Source organism: Procambarus clarkii, chromosome 33 (assembly GCF_040958095.1).
Source record: "Procambarus clarkii isolate CNS0578487 chromosome 33, FALCON_Pclarkii_2.0, whole genome shotgun sequence".
Classification (NCBI taxonomy): Eukaryota; Metazoa; Arthropoda; class Malacostraca; order Decapoda; family Cambaridae; genus Procambarus; species Procambarus clarkii.
In genome coordinates, this window is record NC_091182.1 from 38,703,694 (window position 1) to 38,728,784 (window position 25,091).

The following is a 25,091-nucleotide window of genomic DNA, read 5'->3' on the forward strand; positions in this document are numbered from 1 at the left end:
GAAAACTTGGCTTATTGGGCAAATCGGGCCTTGCATAGTAGGCATAGAAGTGAGTTCTGGCTACTAGGTACGACATATATATATATATATATATATATATATATATATATATATATATATATATATATATATATATATATATATATATATATTTATATATATATATATATATCTATATATATATATATATATTTATATATATATATATATATATATATATATATATATATATATATATATATATATATATATATATATATATATATATATATATATATATATATATATATATATATATATTAGTGGGTAATTCTCTCCGGCGTCTCGTAGCAAAGGCTGCTGCAAGAACAGTTAGTGATGCAGCGGCCAACATGCTGAAGCCAAAACGGCTCGGGTTCAGCATTCCACAAAGGTGTGAGGCGGCAGCTCATGCAGCTCGAGCCTTCATCGCCAACATCACAGACGAAAAGGCCCTTTTCAAGCTGGATTTAAAAAATGCCTTCAATTTGGTGCGGAGGAATGCTGTACTCCGTGCGGTTCATAGACATTTCCCTTCCCTCTACCCTTTTGTACATTCATGCTACAGTATGGACCTTAAGCTACTTTTTGGCGAACATGAAATTGACTCGTGAGAAGGCGTCCAACAGGGTGACACCCTTGCTCCTCTACTTTTCTGCTTAGTCATCAAACAAGTCACAGAGGTCCTGTCCAGCGAGCTTAACATCTGGTTCTTGGATGATGGTACCGTAAGCTGGTTCCCAAGACTCCCTCCTGGAGGACATCAGAAAAATCCAGGAGCAAGGTACAATTTTAGGCCTCACCCTGAACCCTTCTAAATATGAAATAATATGTTCCAACCAGGGCATCGTAGAGAGAATCGAGGGTCTTCTGTCAAATATCCATAAAACTAAACCTGAAGACAGCACACTCCTAGGAGCCACCCTGGGGTTGAAAGTCATCAATGAGGTCCTTGATAAGGAAATTGCCGACCTTAAGAAGATGGGTGGGAGGATTGAGGATATTGATGCTCATGATGCACTCTACCTCATCACCAGATGTCTGTCCCTCCCCAGGTTAACCTACTTTCTGAGGTATTCACCTTCTTACAATAGCCAAAAACTAGGTGAGTATGACCGGTTACTGAAATCAATGCTAGAAAAAGCCATTAACCTCTCTCTTGATGACCTACAGTGGAAACAAGCCTCTCTTCCCGTAAGACTTGGGGGCCTCGGAGTTCGAACAGCAACGCAAATCGCTGTTCCAGCCTTCCTGTCCTCCTTATCTGCATCCGACGACCTTGTGAAGGAAATGCTACCTGCATACTTACATCAGCTGGCAGGTGTACATGATCCCAATTTTACACGCTGTGCCACAGAGTGGGCCTCTCGTGCAGGCCCATCACCTCAACTACCATCCCCGAAAGCACACAAGCAATCCAGCTGGGATGGCCCCATTGTAGACCAAGTTGCTGCAGAGTGCCTGGGTGCTGCAACAACACAACACGACATTGTTCTCCTCACAGCAGTAGCAGCCCCACATGCAGGGGATTTCCTGTTAGCAACCCCCAATGTCGGCAACTGGCACGCGTCCCACACCACACGCCCTCCGAAATGCTGTGGCCCTCCGCCTTGCTGCCCCAATCCACACCAGATATAGGTGTATTTGCGGCGAGGTGGTGGCTGACAGGTACGGCCACCATGGCCTACTCTGCCAAAGCACAGGGGGATGGCACTCGAGGCACAGTGAAGTTAACGACATCATCAAGAGGAGCCTCACCACAGCTGGATGCTCTGATGCTCTTATTGGTCGCCCGGATGGTATCACTGTGAACCCCTGGAAGAATGGCAAGCAGTTGGTATGGGACTACATGTGCGTATCAACCCTGGCTAACACCTACATTAACCTCAGTGTTGCACAACCAGGTGGCGCTGCCACCCACAGGGAAGCAGCCAAATCCCGTAAGTACAGAGAACTGGATCACCATTACAATTTTGTCCCCATTGCTTCTGAGACACTCGGCGCCTGGGGTACAAGTACTACCAGTTTTTTGAAGGAACTGGGTTCTAAGCTCATTGAAACAACAAGGGACCCTAGAGTTGCCAGCTTTCTTTTCCAGCGCCTCAGTGTGGCGATACAGAGGGGAAATGAACACCGCATTCAGGGTTCCTGCCCGCCATCTGAGGAGCTGGAGGAACTCGACAACTTATGATAACCATCTTTGTACCCTATATGTAACTCCTGTTTTTGTAACAAAGTTCAAATAAAACAAATATATATGTGTACATACAAAAGAATAGGGGTGTAGGAAAAGATAATATTAGTGTTCAGTGAGAAACCACAAGGTCTTCTCTGAATACTTTTTATTTTCTTCTTCGAGGCTTTGGGTCCCCACATTGGCACCGGAGGTAATACCCAATATATATATATATATATATATATATATATATATATATATATATATATATATATATATATATATATATATATATATATATATATATATATATATATAAGGATATATATGTAATGTAAGGATATATATATATATATATATATATATATATATATATATATATATATATATATATATATATATATATATATATATATATATATATATATATATATATATATATATATATATATATATGACAATGTCAGACCACGGAGGAAAAATGAAACAGGAAATTTCCTTAAGTACTTTCGTATATTAAATACATCTTCAGAAGGTGACCTTCTGAAGATGTATTTAATATACGAAAGTACTTAAGGAAATTTCCTGTTTCATTTTTCCTCCGTGGTCTGACATTGTCACATTCTTAATCACGTGTTTATTTTCGTGATATACACATATATATGCGAACAAGCCTGAATGGTCCCCAGGACAATATGCAACTGAAAACTCACACCCCAGAAGTGACTCGAACCCATACTCCCAAGGAGCAAACGCAACTGGTATGTACAAGACGCCTTAATCCACTTGACCATCACGACCGGACATAATGAGGTGATAGCCGAGGCTATTTGAACCACCCCACCGCCGGCACTCGGATAGTAATCTTGGGCATAGCATTTTACCAAATCACCTCATTCTTTGGGGCACACGTGAGGAACAGTTTGTGTTCCTCACGTGTGCCCCAAAGAATGAGGTGATTTGGTAAAATGCTATGCCCAAGATTACTATCCGAGTGCCGGCGGTGGGGTGGTTCAAATAGCCTCGGCTATCACCTCATTATGTCCGGTCGTGATGGTCAAGTGGATTAAGGCGTCTTGTACATACCAGTTGCGTTTGCTCTTGGGAGTATGGGTTCGAGTCACTTCTGGGGTGTGAGTTTTCAGTTGCATTTGTGTTCCTCACGTGTGCCCCAAAGAATGAGGTGATTTGGTAAAATGCTATGCCCAAGATTACTATCCGAGTGCCGGCGGTGGGGTGGTTCAAATAGCCTCGGCTATCACCTCATTATGTCCGGTCGTGATGGTCAAGTGGATTAAGGCGTCTTGTACATACCAGTTGCGTTTGCTCCTGGGAGTATGGGTTCGAGTCACTTCTGGGGTGTGAGTTTTCAGTTACACACATATATATATATATATATATATATATATATATATATATATATATATATATATATATATATATATATATATATATATATATATATATATATATATATAATATAAAAGAAGAAGCAGAGCCTCACCACATCTGGATGTCCAGCTGAAAGAGAGCCTCGTTATCTAACGCCTGTAACTCTGATGCTCTTATTGGTAGCCCAGATTTTATCACAGTGAACCCCTGGAAGAATGGCAAGCAGTTAGTATGGGACTACACGTGCATAAAACCTCGGTTAACACCTACATTGACTTTAGTGTTGCACAACCAGGTGGCGCTGCCACCCACAAGGAATCAACCAAATCCCTTAAGTTCAGAGAACGGTATCACTACAATTTTGTCTCCATTGCTTCTGGGACACTCGGCGCTTGGGGTAAGAGTGCTATCAGGTTTTTGAAGGAACTAGGGTCTAGGCTAATTGAAACAACAAGGGACCCTTGAACTGCCAATTTCCTTTTCCCAGCGTTTTGTATGGACTTCTCACATTTTCAGAGACTGATTTTTATTGTCTTTGACAGTAAATCTTCAATCTTCAGACAGATTGAAAATGTGAAAAGTCCTTGTGAAACGCTTTTAGGAGTCAGACCACAAATAAAAATGTGAATTGAAATTTGAAGAGTTAATTTTTAAATTACCCCCGATAGTGAAGAAAACTTAAGAAATATTGAGAAGATTCGTGTTAGAATCCTTAATCTTACCATTTCGGTCATATTCAACAACATATGTTTACAAGAAAGACTGCTACCAATATATGTATATGTTTGTATATATATATATATATATATATATATATATATATATATATATATATATATATATATATATATATATATATATATATATATATATATATATATATATATATATATATATATATATATTGGCAGCAGTATTTCTTGTATATTTACTCCACCGTGTAAATATATATACACGGTGGAGGTGTGGCGAGTGGTTTTGTAAGTGGTGAGTGGTGTGCGCTCACCTAGTTATGTTTGCGAGGGTTGATCTTCGGCTCTTGCGTCCCGCCTCTCAAATGTCAATCAAATGTTGTGCAGATTCCTGAGCATATACTTGGCTCTATTATATCTACATTTGAAACTGTGTATGGAGTCAGCCTCCACCACATCACTGCCTAATGCATTCCATTCGTTAACTACTCTGACACTGAACAAATTCTTTTTAGTATCTCTGTGGCCCATTATGGTACTAAACTGATTCACATGTGTTCCCTTGTTTGTATATCACTGTGGTAAATCGTTTGTCTTTATCTGCCCTCTTAATTCCTCTGAGAATTTTGTTGATGGAAATCATGTCTCTCTTATCTGTTCTATCTTAGTGACGTTAGGTTTAGTTCTAATATTCCTTCCTCACAGATCATACCTCTTAGTTCGGGGTGGCAAATTTATAAACTTTTTCTAACTTCTCTTGTGTTTGACTAGATATGCCTTTCACGCCGGAGCTGCATACTCCAGTATTGATCTGACATATGAGGTACAGAAGGTTCAGAATGACTCCTTACACAAGTTTCTAAAGCAAATTCTTATGTTTTCCAGCCATGCATATGCCGCTGATGATATCCTATTGATGCTGGGTATCCTTTTGATGATATCCGTTTGATGTGATATCTCGCAATTCTGAAGTTTCAACCTCTCACAGTAACTGGAGCACATTTCCTGTTACTCCTCCCTGTTTCCCAAACTTATGTAACACCCGCTTATGAGGTACTGTATCAAATGTTTACTGACAGTCCAATAAAATGCAATCTGCCCACCCTTCTCTTTCTTACCTAATGTTTGTCACCTTGTCATAGAATCCTATAAATTTGTGAGGCACGATTTACCATCCCTGAACCCATGCTGGTGGTGTGTTACAAAGTCCTTTCTCTTCATATGTGCCATAAGCCTTTTTTCTCACGATCTTCTCCATCACCTTGTATGGTACATAATCCAGGGGCACTGGCCTGTAGTTTAGTGCCTCTTGCTTGTTATGCATTTCGTGTATTGGGACTACGTTAGCTGTCTTCTGACGTTCTAGACGATCTCCTTTTTCCATGCCTTATTGTATTCCTCAGCGATGGGCCTGCAGACTGGTTCTCTGCCCTCTTTTAGTATCCACGATGATATTTCATCAGGGCCAACGGCCTTAGTTGCGTCTATTGCTGGCAGATACTTCCAAACCTTTTCTATGGTGTTTTAAAATATTTTCAAGGCTGCTTGGATTATTGCCACGTCTATCAGTTTAGAGAATTCTCCTTGCTCTTTTATGAAGACCTCCTGGATACTCTTTTTGAGTTCTTCACACAATTTCACATTCTTTTTGTACCCATCCTCTTCCTTTCTCAGTGTGGGTGTGGATCAATTTTGGTTGTCTTGCTCTATTTGCTATGTTATTTTCATACTGTATCTACATTTGTCTTCTCAAACTGGCCTTCCTTTCTGGCCCTCTGGTATCTCCATCTATTCTATGGTGTTTCGTTATCTCTGTAGTCTCCATTTCTCCATATTTATTTGCCTTGCTTACTTACATGCCTGATTGAACCTCAGATTCTCCTTTTTCTTGTCTTTTTTTCCTTTTTTGGCTGTGGTCGATATGGTCCATCGTGTTTTGTTCAGACGTTTCTATGTTTCCCCTGGTATTCCTATTTGGAATTTTCTCATCTCATCACCGTTTCTCTTCCTTGGGCAGCTTACTCCTATTTCCAGCAAATACTCAAATATCAGTACACTGTGGCCGCGCGTTTCTATTGGGGGGGGGAGGGGTTGTAATTTCACTTTCCTTACATATCACTCATCCAGGGGGAATATCAGATCAAGTCTGGATGGTTTGTCAGTTCTTCTCTTTCTTGACATGTGTGCTTAGAAAGTTTCTTGGCGCAACGTCTGATATTTTAGCTCTCCATGTTGCTATACCTCCGAGAAGTTCTCAATCTTGCCCATCTATGCACTTATAGGTTCTCGATGCACATATAGACTCTCCAACACAAGTCTATATGTGCTATCTTTTCATGGTTTAAGTCACCCAAGATTAACAATCAGCGGGCAATAGAAGCTTTTCTCTCTATTATATTAATGGTTGCCATGTTTTCTCCTGTCAAACTCCTGTCTGGGTGTTCTGTTATTTAACGAGGAGCTGTAGGTGATTACTGCCATGGTTCTTGGTCCTTCCATTGTCGTAGTGCCTGCGATGTAGTCTCTGGACCCTTCTCATTCGGGGATGTGTGTACTAACTGTGGTGGTGATGTGGTGGGGGGGGGGGGAGGGGGAGGGCAGTGGGCGGTGGGGTGGCAGGTGGAAGGAAACAGAAGAAGGTAAGACAAACACACACACTCACACACACACACACACACACACACACACACACACACACACACACACACACACACACACACACAAATGAAGATGAGAAACCCATGGTTTAATCAAAGATGTAGGCTAGCTAAGCAGCAAAGTAAAAGGGCATGGAGAAACTATAGGAATAACAGGACACTGGAGAGCAGAGAAAGATACCAGAATGCCAGGAATGAATATGTCAGGATGAGAAGAGAGGCAGAAAGACAATACGAAAATGACATCGCAAGCAAGGCAAAGACTCAGCCTAAATTGTTGCATAGCCACATTAGGAGAAAAACAACAGTAAAGGAACAGGTTATGAGATTAAGGATAGGGGCGGAAGGATTCACTACAAATGACAAGGAAGTGTGTGAGGAATTGAATAAGAAATTCCAGGAGGTCTTCACCTTAGAACAAGGAGAAATTCCAGAGGTAAGTGAGGGAATAGCTAACCAGGAACCACTGGAAGAGTTTGAGATTACCAGTGGGGAAGTAAGGAAGTGTTTACTAGAGTTGGACGTGACGAAGGCTATAGGCCCAGATGGAATCTCCCCTTGGGTTCTAAAGGAAGGAGCAAGAGAACTGAGCCTACCACTCTCCATAGTGTATAACAAATCACTGGCAACAGGGGAACTGCCAGATACTTGGAAAGCAGCTAACGTAGTCCCGATATACAAGAAAGGGGATAGACAGGAGGCACTGAACTACAGGCCAGTGTCCCTAACCTGCATAACATGCAAGCTGATGGAGAAGATTGTGCGAAAAAAACTAGTGGAGCATCTGGAGCGAAGGAACTTTGTAACACAGCATCAACATGGGTTCAGGGATGGCAGGTCCTGCCTCACAGGGTTACTTGAATTCTACGACCAGGCAACAAAAATAAGGCAAGAAAGAGAAGGGTGGGCAGACTGCATATTTTTGGATTGTCAGAAAGCCTTTGATACAGTGCCACACAAGAGGCTAGTGCGAAAGTTGGAGATGCAGGCTGGAGTGAGAGGGAAGGTACTCCGGTGGATAGAGGAATACCTAAGCAACAGGAGACAACGAGTCTGTGTGAGGGGTGAGGTCTCAGATTGGCGAGACGTCACAAGTGGAGTCCCGCAGGGGTCAGTCCTTGGACCTATACTGTTTCTGGTATATGTAAATGATCTCCCAGAGGGTATAGATTCGTTCCTCTCAATGTTTGCCGACGATGCAAAAATTATGAGGAGGATTGAAACAGAGGATGATAGTAGGAGGCTACAAGATGACCTGGATAGACTGAGTGAATGGTCCAACAAATGGCTGTTGAAGTTCAACCCGAGTAAATGCAAAGTAATGAAACTAGGCAGTGGAAACAGGAGGCCAGGCACAGGATACAGAATAGGAGATGAAGTACTTAATGAAACAGACAGAGAGAAAGATCTAGGAGTTGATATCACACCAAACCTGTCTCCTGAAGCCCACATAAAGAGAATAACGTCTGCGGCATATGCGAGGCTGGCTAACATCAGAACGGCGTTCAGGAACCTGTGTAAGGAATCATTCAGAATCTTGTACACCACATATGTAAGACCAATCCTGGAGTATGCGGCCCCAGCATGGAGCCCGTACCTTGTCAAGCACAAGACGAAGCTGGAAAAAGTCCAAAGGTATGCTACTAGACTAGTCCCAGAACTAAGAGGCATGAGTTATGAGGAAAGGCTGCGGGAAATGCACCTCACGACACTGGAAGACAGAAGAGTAAGGGGGGACATGATCACAACCTACAAAATCCTCAGGGGAATCGACCGGGTAAACAAGGACGAACTTTTCAACACTGGTGGGACGCGAACAAGGGGACACAGGTGGAAGCTGAGTACCCAAATGAGCCACAGAGACGTTAGAAAGAACTTTTTCAGTGTCAGAGTAGTTAGCAAATGGAATGCATTAGGAAGTGATGTGGTGGAGGCTGACTCCATTCACAGTTTCAAATGTAGATATGATAGAGCCCAATAGGCTCAGGAATCTGTACACCAGTTGATTGACGGTTGAGAGGCGGGACCAAATAGCCAGAGCTCAACCCCCGCAAGCACAATTAGGTGAGTACAATTAGGTGAGTACACACACACACACACACACACACACACACACACACACACACACACACACAACACTTCCACCTTCCACCTCTCCCCATATACTCACACACCTCCTCTCTCTCTCTCCCTCCCTCTCTCTCTCTCTCTCTCTCCCCCCTCTCTCTCTCTCTCTCTCTCTCTCTCTCTCTCTCTCTCTCTCTCTCTCTCTCTCTCTCTCTCTCTCTCTCTCTCTCTCTCTCTCTCTCTCTCTCTCTCTCTCCCTCCCTCCCCCTTTCTCTCCCTCTCCCCCTCTCTCTCCCTCTCCCCCTCTCTCTCCCTCTCTCTCCCCCTCTCTCTCCCTCCCCCTCTCTCTCCCTCCCCCCTCTCTCTACCCCTCCCCCCTCTCTCTCCCCCTCCCCCCTCTCTCTCCCCCTCCCCCTCTCTCTCTCCCCCCTCTCTCTCTCCCCCTCCCCCTCTCTCTCCCTCACCCCCTCTCTCCCTCCCCTCTCTCTCTCCCTCCCCTCTCTCTCTCCCTCCCCTCTCTCTCTCCCTCCCCTCTCTCGCTCCCACCCCTCTCTCTCTTCCTCCCCCCCTCTCTCTCCCTCCCCCCCTCTCTCTCTCTGGCTCTGTCTCTCTCTCTCTCTCTCTCTCTCTCTCTCTCTCTCTCTCTCTCTCTCTCTCTCTCTCTCTCTCTCTCTCTCTCTCTCTCTCTCTCTCTCTCTCACACACACACACACTCATAGGGAAATCATGGAAGGGAGACGAACTCTGACTGCCAAACGCAGGACATTCACAACTGGAACAAACACAGAGGATGGGATGGAACAGGAAGCCTGGATGAAGGAAGTACTCCAGCAAATGAAGAATGAATTCAGTGAAGGACTGAGGGTAATGAGGGAGACAGTAGCCAACCTGCAAGATGATTTAAGGGCAGCAAAGGAGGAGATAAGATACCTAAAGGAGACTCTTCCACAATACCAGGCACAAACCGTACCCCAGGGAGATGGGAATGCTACTGTGGAGGGGACCACCACAACCCAGATCTCATTTGCTGAAATGCTTAAAAAGAGCCCTGAAGCTAGGTCTGCGGTTAAGGAAGTTGCCATGGAAGTGGCTTCCTCTCAGGAAGCAGCTAGATGTACTAGCCGGCTGATAGAGAGAAATAGAGTAGTAGTAGTAGCAGGCATTAAAGAACAAACAGGGACCAGACCAAAGGAGCGGAGAGACAAGGACAAAAACATGATTAAAGAGATCCTTAAAGAGGTAAGGATGGAGGGAGCTGAGCGAAATGTTGAAAAGGTTTTCAGGCTTGGAAAGTACAACAAGGACAGAGACCGAATGATAAAGGTGGTTTTCATGAGCGAAATCGCGAAAGAGGAACTGCTAGCAAGGAAGTGTTGTCTAAAAGGTGTAGAGAAGTTCAAGAAAATATTCCTGCAGAGGGATATGACAAGGGAAGAGAGAATACGGACAGCAGACGCGAGGAAGGAGCGCAGGGAGAGAGAAGGAAATCAGAGTACCACAACCCAGAACCCTACAATCCCAGAGCGAAGTGGAGAACCCTCCTCAAACAGTGCAACAGCCACAGGGATTGGGGCACCACCCCCACATTCTACCCAACAGACACCCAACCCGCCCCATCCCCTGTCAGCCCCCCACTAAGTAGCCACCTAGGGCACCCTCCCCCCACCCATCCCCCTCCCCCCACTCACCCCCCCTAATCGGACTCACTGAAACAAAACTCTCTGGAATCATAACGAATGCCGTGTTTCCCCAGGAGTATACAGTAATAAGGAAAGAGAGGGAAGGTAGGGGAGGAGGCGGAGTGGCCCTACTCATGAGAAGGGAATGGAGTTTTAAGGAGATGGCCATCCCGGGCTGTGAGGAGTTCAGAGACTACATAGCAGGCACCATAACAATGGGAGGACCAAGAATAGTAGTAGCAGTAATATACAACCCTCCACCAAATGACAGGAGACCCAGTCAAGAGTATGAAAACAACAACAAGGCAGTTAACACTATAATTGAGAGGGCAGCCTCTGCTGCCTGTAGAAATAGATCCCACCTGCTCATCATGGGCGAATTCAATCACGGAAAGATTGACTGGGAGAACAAGGAACCGCATGGAGGCGAGGATACGTGGAGAGCCAAACTATTGGAGGTGGTGACAAGCAACTTTTTAACCCAGCATGTCGGAGAACCCACAAGGATGCGAGGCAATGACGAACCAGCGAGACTCGACCTAGTCTTCACTCTGAACGACTCCGACATAAGAGAAATCGGTTTTGAGGACCCAGTAGGAATGAGCGACCACAGTGTACTGGTGTTTGAGTACTTGATTGAAGAAGGGTTATTGAACTCGAGGAGGGATACCGAAACCAAAAGGTTAGCATACCGAAAGGGAAACTATGAGGGGATAAGAAAATTCCTAACAGATATAGCATGGGAAACAGAGCTCAGGGGAAAGACGGCCCAAGATATGATGGATTACATCACGCAGAAGTGCAAGGACGCAGCAAACAAGTTTGTCCCAGTCCAAAAGGAAAACAGAGAAATGAAGATGAGAAACCCATGGTTTAATCAAAGATGTAGGCTAGCTAAGCAGCAAAGTAAAAGGGCATGGAGAAACTATAGGAATAACAGGACACTGGAGAGCAGAGAAAGATACCAGAATGCCAGGAATGAATATGTCAGGATGAGAAGAGAGGCAGAAAGACAATACGAAAATGACATCGCAAGCAAGGCAAAGACTCAGACTAAATTGTTGCATAGCCACATTAGGAGAAAAACAACAGTAAAGGAACAGGTTATGAGATTAAGGATAGGGGCGGAAGGATTCACTACAAATGACAAGGAAGTGTGTGAGGAATTGAATAAGAAATTCCAGGAGGTCTTTACCTTAGAGCAAGGAGAAATTCCAGAGGTAAGTGAGGGAATAGCTAACCAGGAACCACTGGAAGAGTTTGAGATTACCAGTGGGGAAGTAATGAAGTGTTTACTAGAGTTGAACGTGACGAAGGCTATAGGCCCAGATGGAATCTCCCCTTGGGTTCTAAAGGAAGGAGCAAGAGAACTGAGCCTACCACTCTCCATAGTGTATAACAAATCACTGGCAACAGGGGAACTGCCAGATATTTGGAAAGCAGCTAACGTAGTCGCGATATACAAGAAAGGGGATAGACAGGAGGCACTGAACTACAGGCCAGTGTCCCTAACCTGCATAACATGCAAGCTGATGGAGAAGATTGTGCGAAAAAAACTAGTGGAGCATCTGGAGCGAAGGAACTTTGTAACACAGCATCAACATGGGTTCAGGGATGGCAGGTCCTGCCTCACAGGGTTACTTGAATTCTACGACCAGGCAACAAAAATAAGGCAAGAAAGAGAAGGGTGGGCAGACTGCATATTTTTGGATTGTCAGAAAGCCTTTGATACAGTGCCACACAAGAGGCTAGTGCGAAAGTTGGAGATGCAGGCTGGAGTGAGAGGGAAGGTACTCCGGTGGATAGAGGAGTACCTAAGCAACAGGAGACAACGAGTCTGTGTGAGGGGTGAGGTCTCAGATTGGCGAGACGTCACAAGTGGAGTCCCACAGGGGTCAGTCCTTGGACCTATACTGTTTCTGGTATATGTAAATGATCTCCCAGAGGGTATAGATTCGTTCCTCTCAATGTTTGCCGACGATGCAAAAATTATGAGGAGGATTGAAACAGAGGATGATAGTAGGAGGCTACAAGATGACCTGGATAGACTGAGTGAATGGTCCAACAAATGGCTGCTGAAGTTCAACCCGAGTAAATGCAAAGTAATGAAACTAGGCAGTGGAAACAGGAGGCCAGGCACAGGATACAGAATAGGAGATGAAGTACTTAATGAAACAGACAGAGAGAAAGATCTAGGAGTTGATATCACACCAAACCTGTCTCCTGAAGCCCACATAAAGAGAATAACGTCTGCGGCATATGCGAGGCTGGCTAACATCAGAACGGCGTTCAGGAACCTGTGTAAGGAATCATTCAGAATCTTGTACACCACATATGTAAGACCAATCCTGGAGTATGCGGCCCCAGCATGGAGCCCGTACCTTGTCAAGCACAAGACGAAGCTGGAAAAAGTCCAAAGGTATGCTACTAGACTAGTCCCAGAACTAAGAGGCATGAGTTATGAGGAAAGGCTGCGGGAAATGCACCTTACGACACTGGAAGACAGAAGAGTAAGGGGGGACATGATCACAACCTACAAAATCCTCAGGGGAATCGACCGGGTAAACAAGGATGAACTATTCAACACTGGTGGAACGCGAACAAGGAGACACAGGTGGAAGCTGAGTACCCAAATGAGCCACAGAGACGTTAGAAAGAACTTTTTCAGTGTCAGAGTAGTTAGTAAATGGAATGCATTAGGAAGTGATGTGGTGGAGGCTGACTCCATACACAGTTTCAAATGTAGATATGATTGAGCCCAATAGGTTCAGGAATCTGTACACCAGTTGATTGACGGTTGAGAGGCGGGACCAAAGAGCCAGAGCTCAACCCCCGCAAGCACAATTAGGTGAGCACAATTAGGTGAGTACACACACACACACACACACACACACACACACACACACACGCACACACACACACACACACACACCAGAGCTACGAGGGATGGGGTATGAGGAGCGCCTGAGGGAACTGTGCCTTACGACACTAGAAAGAAAAAGGGAGAGGGGGGACATGATAGGAACGTATAAGATACTCAGAGGGATTGACAGGGTGGACATAGACGAAACGTTCACACGGAATAGTAACAGAACGAGGGGACATGGATGGAAGCTTGAAACTCAGATGAGTCACAGAGATGTTAGGAAGTTTTCTTTTAGCGTGAGAGTTGTGGGAAAATGGAATGCACTTCAGGAACAGGTTGTGGAAGCAAATACTATTCATAATTTTAAAACCAGGTATGATAGGGAAATGGGACAGGAGTCATTGCTGTAAACAACCGATGCTCGAAAGGCGGGATCCAAGAGTCAGTGCTCGATCCTGCAGGCACAACTAGGTGAGTACACAACTAGGTGAGTACACACGCACACACACACACACACACACACACACACACACACACACACACACACACACACACACACACACACACACACACACACACGCACACACACACACACACACACACACACACACACACACGCACACACACACACACACACACACACACACACACACACACACACACACACACACACACACACACACACACACACACACACACACACACACACACACTGCAGGTAGGGAGCAGTAATGACGTGAATGTAAATTGTCCATTACACTTCTAAGAGCCCAACCGACGCGATCCATCAAACTGTGAGTGTTAGTGCGATGCATCCCGGCCCTCATCACAGCTCCTGGGCCCCCATCACTCAGTAACGAGTCATGCCGCTATTCATGCCAGCGTCTCTCTCCAACATCCATTTCTAAACGGTACAGTTTTGGACGTTGTGGACTTTCATAACCTACAACAAAATAAACGTAATTCAGGACGTTGCCAATCCAACAAAAAGACCAATACCGGACTGAAACTACGTTCAGGATCTGGGTAAGAGAATGCTAAGACACTCTTGTTCATAAGGCGGATGAGCCGGTACAGTGGGCGCCAACTCCGGCCTCTACGACAGGGCGGCAGCGATGGTAGTCTGGCACACAGGCCATTCAATTATTGCAAATGGTGATGCGGAATACGATCTTGCCTACGAACGACCGGACGGGACGGCCAGACAAGGCGCTGAGTCCAAGGCTGTCCAGGGTGACAGGCTAGCCGGCGGCCAGGGACCGAAGGGTACAGGTGTTCAGGGCCACGGGCTAGTCAAGGGTGTCAAGGGTTAATGACGGGTGTCAAGGGCTAGTCAAGGGTGTCAAGGGTTAATGACGGGTGTCAAGGGCTAGTCAAGGGTGTCAAAGGCTAGTCAAGGGTGTCAAGGGTGTCAAGGGCTAGTCATGGGTGTCTACGGCTAGTCAAGGGTGTCAAGGGCTAGTCATGGGTGTCAAGGGCTAGTCATGGGTGTCAAGGGCTAGTCTTGGGTGTCAAGGGCTAGTGAAGGGTGTCAAGGGCTAGTCTAGGGTGTCAAGGGCTAGTAAAGGGTGTCAAGGGCTAGTCACGGGTGTCAAGGGCTAGTCAAGGGCTAGTCTTGGGTGTCAAGGGCTAGTGAAGGGTGTCAAGGGCTAGTGAAGGGTGTCAAGGGCTAGTCAACGGTGTCAAGGGCTAGTCAAGGGTGTCAAGGGCTAGTCAAGGGTGTCAAGGGCTAGTCAAGGGTGTCAAGGGCTAGTCAAGGGTGTCAAGGGCTAGTCAAGGGTGTCAAGGGCTAGTCAAGGCTGCCAAGGGCTGGTCAAGGGTGTCAAGGGCTAGTCAAGGCTGCCAAGGGCTGGTCAAGGGTGTCAAGGGCTAGTCAAGGGTGTCAAGGGCTGGTCAAGGGTGACAATGACCAGTGTTACTTATACCGGCAAGACACACTCCTCTCCCGCCTATAAATAATCCCACTTCCCCCTGTACATTGTCCATAAGCTTCATTTGGTAACGTTTAGGGACGGGAATGAACTCAGAATTTCATGTTAAGGCAGTTACAGGTTGGGTGAAGATGGGTCAGGAGCCCAGACCAAATGGCTGACAAACTCTTGCTCAAAAGCTAGAGTTTCCCGCCGAAAGTAAACGGAAAACGGGATACTAAGTCTCCAGGAAAGATAGAATTGTGATTGGTTGGCCGTCATGGAGCGCGGGCAGTTTAGTACACGCTCTTCACGTGACGTGACGTCACCGCCCGCGTCGTGTATGTTATACAATGACGCTTTTTGTGTTATACAATGACGTCTATCTTATTCCTCTATCATATCTGCTTTCAAAATCATGAATAGAATTGGCTTCCACAATGTGCTCCTTTCGTTTATTCCATTTTCCAACTACCTTTCCCTTACGCTAAAAGAAAACTGTCTAACATCGCTATGACTCATCTAACTCTCATCCATGTCTTTGGACCTTTTCTAGTTTCCTTATGTGTTTTTAGATGATGGATTCACGATGGGCTGCATACTCTAAAACCGGTCTCACGTAAGTAGTCTATAGTTTTCTAGATGCTCCCATATTTGTGTTCCTGAATGAGGTTCTAACTTTTGCTAGCATAGAGTATACTGCTGATTTTAGCCTATTTACTTATTTTTTTTAGCCTCTGGAGTTAGGTTTGGTGTTAAGTCCACTGTCAGGTCTCTCTCTCGAGTCGTTACAGCGAGTTACTTTCCCTTCAGTGTGTACTCTCCTTCTAGTTTGAACTAAAACTTGATCCGGCTCTTCCAAGAAGTGCTGGATCAACCAGGCTGCATGTGGGCCTTGTGGGGCCGCTCACAGCAACAGCCTGTTGGACCAAGTTATCACAAGTCGAGCCGCTGTAGCTTCCGGCCGGACTCGGGGAGTAGAACTACCAGAACCCTCTCCAGGTATGCTCGAGGTATGCTCCAGATATGCTCCAGGTAGCTCCAGATATGCTCCAGGTATGCTCCAGATATGCTCCAGGTATGCTCCAGGTATGCTCCAGGTAGCTCCAGATATGCTCCAGATATGCTCCAGATATGCTCCAGATATGCTCCAGGTAGCTCCAGATATGCTCCAGATATGCTCCAGATATGCTCCAGATATGCTCCAGGTAGCTCCAGATATGCTCCAGATATGCTCCAGGTATAATATCGTGGCACCTGTTCCCATTGCATCATAACAGGGTCCATTATTACCACTACCACAACAGCTCAGTATTTCCATAACCATGAGACAGCCCATTATTACCCTTGTTATAACAGTCCATTTCTATACTAATAATGACAGAGCCCATTAGCATAACACAGTCTGTTATTACCCTCACCATTCTTATATAGATCTCCATTTTTAATGCCTGCAATTTGAACATTTTTCTTCTGCAGGGCCAATAATCAAGGTGACGTGCCCAGTTGTTTAAATATCAGTCATTCGTGACCTGTAATTCAGTACAATTACATGTTCAGTAAAGTACAGAATTTCGTACAATTATGTTTGAAGCTCCCCAAGAAAAAATATGAACCATATATGAGAGGAAATATGTGATATAAAATATGAGAGGAAAATGTCATCTGTTAATCACTAGATATAAACCTCCTTGATTTCCTCGTCTAAGTTATTTTTATATAAGAGCAGGCTTTTATATGTTTGTGTCTAGTGATCAAAATTGGTATATTTTAGTGAAAAGTCTAGTTTCAAAATTGTGTTAACTTTAGGATGTGTGGTTCACAGATAATTCAGGTTGGCTTGTGAATAGAATTGTTTGCAAATTTCAACAGGAGAACTGTTGAAAATAGTGGAGGAGCGTGAGGCAATACGTAGTCATTATGGGTAGTGCAACCTGTCACAGGTGCATGAGTTAAACGTCATTCAATATCGATATGAAACACCTTGATTCATCAGCACTAGCCACACACACTCATTCATCACCACCAGCCACACACACTCACTCATCACCACCAGCCACATATACTCACTCATCACCACCAGCCACATATACTCACTCATCACCACCAGCCCCACACACTCACTCATCACCACCTGCCACACACACTCATCACCACCAGCCACACACACACTCATCACCACCAGCCACACACACTCACTCATCACCACCAGCCACACACACTCACTCATCACCACCAGCCACACACACACACTCATCACCACCAGCCACACACACTCACTCATCACCACCAGCAACACACTCATCACCACCAGCCACACACACTCATCACCACCAGTCACACACACACTCATCACCACCAGCCACACACACTCACTCATCACCACCAGCCACACACACTCACTCATCACCACCAGCCACACACACACACTCACTCATCACCACCAGCCACACACACTCACTCATCACCACCAGCCACACACACTCACTCATCACCATCAGCCACATATACTCACTCATCACCACCAGCAACACACACACACTCATCACCACCAGCCCCACACACTCACTCATCACCACCAGCCACACACACTCACTCATCACCACCAGCCACACACACTCACTCATCACCACCAGCCACACACACTCACTCATCACCACCAGCCACACACACTCACTCATCACCACCAGCCACACACACACACTCACTCATCACCACCAGCCCCACACACACACTCATCACCCCCAGCCACACACACTCACTCATCACCACGAGCAACAAACATTCATCACCACCAAAGAGCCAAAGCTCAACACCCGCAAGCACAAATAGGTGAGTACACACTTACTCATTACCCCATGTTGGGATCTGACCAATCAACTCTCCTCCCATGTTGGGATCTAACCAATCAACCCACCTCCCATGTTGGGATCTGACCAATCAATCCTCCTCCCATGTTGGGATCTGACCAATCAACCCCTCTCCCATGTTGGGATCTGACCAATCAACTCTCCTCCCATGTTGGGATCTGACCAATCAACCCTCCTCCCATGTTGGGATCTGACCAATCAACCCACCTCCCATGTTGGGATCTGACCAATCAACCCACCTCCCATGTTGTGATCTGACCAATCAACCCACCTCCCATGTTGGGATCTGACCAATGAACCCACCTCCCATGTTGGGTTCTGACCAATCAACCCACCTCCCATGTTGGGATCTGACCAATCAACCCACCTCCCATGTTGTGATCTGACCAATCAACCCACCTCCCATGTTGGGATCTGACCAATGAACCCACCTCCCATGTTGGGTTCTGACCAATCAACCCACCTCCCATGTTGGGATCTGACCAATCAACCCACCTCCCATGTTGGGGTCTGACCAATCAACCCACTTCCCATGTTGGGATCTAACCAATCAACCCTCCTCCCATGATGTGATCTGACCAATCAACCCACTTCCCATGTTGGGATCTGACCAATCAACCCACCTCCCATGTTGGGATCTGACCAATCAACCCACCTCCCATGTTGTGATCTGACCAATCAACCCACCTCCCATGTTGGGATCTGACCAATCAACCCACCTCCCATGTTGAGATCTGACCAATCAACACACCTCCCATGTTGGGATCTGAATAATCAAGTCACCTCAGATGATGACCGCCCAATCAAGCCACATTACATGTTGTTCGCCTCCCCAAACACCTTAATTGTTCAACATTTCCTTCACGGAACTCTGGCATTTACAGTTTTCCCTCGCATAACCTTACCATGCTAAGGTAAATCTGTTCCATGGGTCACTACTTCCCATTTCGATGTTATTTATCAATATATAAATATATATATATATAAAATATATATATATATATATATATATATATATATATATATATATATATATATATATATAAATATATATATATATATATATATATATATATATATATATATATATATATATATAAAATATATATATATATATAAATATATAAAGCAATATATAAAACAGAGTCTAAGACCGTATCTTTCCGTGTTGGCTCCTTATCACTTTGTTTTGGGAGTTGTCGTCAACACTTTCTCAACAAAAACCCTTTTTGCATTTCCTGTTTTGTTGGTCCATTTAATTCTTAATATTAAGGTCGGGTATAACACACTGCTAGACCTTGGGGTCTCCGGTATTGTTCATGAGACCTCACCACACTCCACACACCACAGAACTGTCCAGTACAACCGGCCATTCCAGCCACTTGGGCTGGACGGTAAACCGACGTTCTTGCTTCATGCAGGTCGGCGTTCAATCCCCCGACCGTCGAAGTGGTTCGGCAAAATTCCTTCCCATTTCCCAGGTCCCATCCCATATCATTATCCTCATCCCTTCTAAGGGCTTTATTCCCGTAATGGCTTGGCGCTTTATCCTGATAGCTCCACCGACTCCTTTCATGTTTTGCTTTTGTTCTATTGAAGTTTGGTTGTCGTTTATATATATATATATATATATATATATATATATATATATATATATATATATATATATATATATATATATATATATATATATATATATATTGCTGCTTCCTTCCTCTTCTAAGCTGTCTATCAGCGTGAAGTATTTTCTTTCCCTTTATTTTTATTCCTCTAATAGTTCCTCATTTTCAACATTCATCCATGTTTCTGTGAGTGCAAATATGCTACTGTTTCTGTGCAAATAAGTGCATTTAAGTCATTTTATTGTTCATTACTTAAATTATTTGTAGTACACCTTTAGTGCGTTCTTATGTTTATGCCTATGGTCCAACCACTTATTTTGCGCCAAGTTTTCTACATTCAAATGATAACTTTCGTTGCCATTTTTCCTGTGCGTTGTTTTTACTAAGAAAAGTTTCTTATTTTTACCCCTACTGGAAAGAATTTATATGTTAAATTTGCAGCCATTAATGGTCATCTTTGTTCGTTATCCTTCTTCATCCGTTATTTACACCAAAGCCACTAACGCAGACACGTCCACAATCGACGCTACTAACGCAGACACGTCCACAACCAACGCTACTAACGCAGACACGTCCACAACCAACGTCAGTAACGCAGACACGTCCACAACCAACGCTACTAACGCAGACACGTCCACAACCAACGTTACTAACGCAGACACGTCCACAACCAACGTTACTAACGCAGACACGTCCACAACCAACGTTACTAACGCAGACACGTCCACAACCGACGTTACTAACGCAGACACGTCCACAACCAACGTTACTAACGCAGACACGTCCACAACCGACGTTACTAACGCAGACACGTCCACAACCGACGCTACTAACGCAGGCACGTCCACAACCTACGCCACTAACGGAGACACGTCCACAACCTACGCCACTAACGCAGACACGTCCACAACCTACGTCACTAACGCAGGCACGTCCACAACCTACGCCACTAACGCAGACACGTCCACAACCGACGCTACTAACGCAGGCACGTCCACAACCTACGCCACTAACGCAGACACGTCCACAACCTACGCCACGAACGCAAACACGTCCATAACCTACGTCACTAACGCAGACACGTCCACAACCGACGCTACTAACGCAGACACGTCCACAACCGACGCTACTAACGCAGACACGTCCACAACCTACGTCACTAACGCAGACACGTCCACAACCTACGCCACGAACGCAAACACGTCCACAACCAACGCCACTAACGGAGACACGTCCACAACCTACGTCACTAACGCAGACACGTCCACATTCAACGTCACTAACGCAGACACGTCCACAACCAACGGCACTAACGCAGACACACCCACAACCAACGTCACTAACGCAGACACGTCCACAACTAACGTCACTAACGCAGACACGTCCACAACCTACGTCAGTAACGCAGACACGCCCACAACCTCCGTCACTAACGCAGACATGTCCACAACCAACGCCACTAACGCAGACACGTCCACAACCAACGCAACTAACGCAGACACGTCCACAACCAACGCTACTAACGCACACACGTCCACAACCTTCGCAACTAACGCAGACATGTCCACAACCAACGCAACTAACGCAGACACGTCCACAACTAACGTCACTAACGCAGACACGTCCACAACCTACGTCAGTAACGCAGACACGCTTACAACCTCCGTCACTAACGCAGACACGTCCACAACCAACGCCACTAACGCAGACACGTCCACAACCAACGCTACTAACGCACACACGTCCACAACCTACGCAACTAACGCAGACACGTCCACAACCTACGCAACTAACGCAGACACGTCCACAACTAACGCAACTAACGCAGACACGTCCACAACCAACGCAACCAACGCAACTAACGCAGACACGTCCACAACCAACGCAACTAACGCAGACACGTCCACAACCAACTCAACTAACGCAGACACAGCCACAACCAACGCAACTAACGCAGACACGTCCACAACCAACTCAACTAACGCAGACACAACCAACGCAACTAACGCAGACACGTCCACAACCAACACAACTAACGCAGACACGTCCACAACCAACTCAACTAACGCAGACACAGCTACAACCAACGCAACTAACGCAGACACGTCCACAACCAACTCAACTAACGCAGACACAGTCACAACCAACGCAACTAACGCAGACACGTCCACAACCAACGCAACTAACGCAGACACGTCCACAACCAACGCAACTAATGCAGACACGTCCACAACCAACGCTACTAACGCAGACACGTCCACAATTAACGCAACTAACGCAGACACGTCCACAACCAACGCAACTAACGCAGACACAGCCACAACCAACGCAACTAACGCAGACACGTCCACAACCAACGCAACTAACGCAGACACGTCCACAACCAACGCAACTAACGCAGACACGTCCACAACTAACGTCACTAACGCAGACACGTCCACAACCTACGTCAGTAACGCAGACACGCCCACAACCTCCGTCACTAACGCAGACACGTCCACAACCAACGCCACTAACGCAGACACGTCCACAACCAACGCTACTAACGCAGACACGTCCACAACCAACGCAACTAACGCAGACACGTCCACAACCAACGCAACTAACGCAGACACGTCCACAACCAACGCTACTAATGCAGACACGTCCACAACCAACGCTACTAATGCAGACACGTCCACAACCAACGCAACTAACGCAGACACGTCCACAACCAACGCAACTAACGCAGACACGTCCACAACCAACGCAACTAACGCAGACACAGCCACAACCAACGCAACTAACGCAGACACAGCCACAACCAACGCAACTAACGCAGACACGTCCACAACCAACGCAACTAACGCAGACACGTCCACAACCAACGCAACTAACGCAGACACAGCCACAACCAACGCAACTAACGCAGACACAGCCACAACCAACGCAACTAACGCAGACACGTCCACAACCAACGCAACTAACGCAGACACGTCCACAACCAACTCAACTAACGCAGACACAGCGACAACCAACGCAGACACGTCCACAACCAACGCAACTAACGCAGACACATCCACAACCAACGCAACTAACGCAGACACGTCCACAACCAACGCAACTAACGCAGACACGTCCACAACTAACGTCACTAACGCAGACACGTCCACAACCTACGTCAGTAACGCAGACACGCCCACAACCTCCGTCACTAACGCAGACACGTCCACAACCAACGCAACTAACGCAGACACGTCCACAACCAACGCTACTAACGCAGACACGTCCACAACCAACGCAACTAACGCAGACACGTCCACAACCAACGCAACTAACGCAGACACGTCCACAACCAACGCTACTAATGCAGACACGTCCACAACCAACGCTACTAATGCAGACACGTCCACAACCAACGCAACTAACGCAGACACGTCCACAACCAACGCAACTAACGCAGACACGTCCACAACCAACGCAACTAACGCAGACACAGCCACAACCAACGCAACTAACGCAGACACAGCCACAACCAACGCAACTAACGCAGACACGTCCACAACCAACGCAACTAACGCAGACACGTCCACAACCAACGCAACTAACGCAGACACAGCCACAACCAACGCAACTAACGCAGACACAGCCACAACCAACGCAACTAACGCAGACACGTCCACAACCAACGCAACTAACGCAGACACGTCCACAACCAACTCAACTAACGCAGACACAGCGACAACCAACGCAGACACGTCCACAACCAACGCAACTAACGCAGACACATCCACAACCAACGCAACTAACGCAGACACGTCCACAACCAACGCAACTAACGCAGACACGTCCACAACCAACGCAACTAACGCAGACACGTCCACAACCAACGCAACTAACGCAGACACGTCCACAACCAACGCTACTAACGCAGACACGTCCACAACCAACGCAACTAACGCAGACACGTCCACAACCAACGCAACTAACGCAGACACGTCCACAACCAACGCAACTAACGCAGACACGTCCACAACCAACGCAACTAACGCAGACACGTCCACAACCAACGCAACTAACGCAGACACGTCCACAACCAACGCAACTAACGCAGACACAGCCACAACCAACGCAGACACGTCCACAACCAACGCAACTAACGCAGACACAGCCACAACCAACGCAGACACGTCCACAACCAACGCAACTAACGCAGACACAGCCACAACCAACGCAGACACGTCCACAACCAACGCAACTAACGCAGACACAGCCACAGCCAACGCAGACACGTCCACAACCAACGCAACTAACGCAGACACAGCCACAACCAACGCAGACACGTCCACAACCAACGCAACTAACGGAGACACAGCCACAACCAACGCAGACACGTCCACAACCAACGCAACTAACGGAGACACAGCCACAACCAACGCAGACACGTCCAGAACCAACTCAACTAACGGAGACACAGCCACAACCAACGCAGACACGTCCAGAACCAACGCAACTAACGGAGACACAGCCACAACCAACGCAGACACGTCCACAACCAACTCAACTAACGCAGACACAGCCACAACCAACACAGACACGTCCACAACCAACTCAACTAACGCAGACACAGCCACAACCAACACAGACACGTCCACAACCAACTCAACTAACGCAGACACAGCCACAACCAACGCAGACACGTCCACAACCAACGCCACTCTCGTGGTGTACCCTGTCACTCTGAGCCTTGTTCCTTATTAAAGGCAGGTACTTTATATTCATCTAATAACTGACTTGTATCTCGGCAAATATCGCGTCCACCCACTCAGAGCCACGGAATGGGGTTGATCCCTTTCCCGCGCGTCCAACCCTTCCTTCTATCCATCCCGCGCGTCCAACCCTTCCTTCTATCCATCCTGTGCGTCCAACCCTTCCTTCTATCCATCCCGCGCGTCCAACCCTTCCTTCTATCCATCCCGCGCGTCCAACCCTTCCTTCTATCCATCCTGTCACCATCCTTTGGTCCCGGAAACAGATTTTAATTCTATTTCTTGTATCTTTGGAGTTGAAACCCCTACCCACCCCCTCTCCTTCTCCCCCTTATCTTGAGGTTATCTTGAGATGATTTCGGGGCTTTAGTGTCCCCGCGGCCCGGTCCTCGAC

The 25,091-nt window shown here is 46.3% G+C and overlaps 1 protein-coding gene across 1 annotated transcript; it reads left to right on the forward strand.

The window, feature by feature from the left end:
- Window positions 1–371: 371 nt before the first annotated feature.
- LOC138370818 (mucin-22-like) lies at window positions 372–24,689 on the forward strand. The gene is made up of 6 exons (XM_069335423.1): window positions 372–470; window positions 862–1,073; window positions 5,050–5,101; window positions 16,033–16,076; window positions 16,514–16,697; window positions 20,391–24,689. The coding sequence occupies exons 1-6, from the start codon at window positions 372–374 to the stop codon at window positions 24,687–24,689; spliced, it is 4,890 nt and encodes a 1,629-aa protein (XP_069191524.1).
- Window positions 24,690–25,091: the final 402 nt, after the last annotated feature.

Coding starts and splice junctions, on each gene's coding strand:
- LOC138370818 (XM_069335423.1), top strand. CDS start 372: ATGCTGAAGCCAAAACGGCTCGGGTTCAGCATTCCACAAAGGTGTGAG. Junction 1,074..5,049: donor AGATGTCTGTCCCTCCCCAG/GTTAACCTACTT, acceptor GTGTTTGACTAG/ATATGCCTTTCACGCCGGAG. Junction 5,102..16,032: donor GTATTGATCTGACATATGAG/GTACAGAAGGTT, acceptor ATGTGTTTTTAG/ATGATGGATTCACGATGGGC.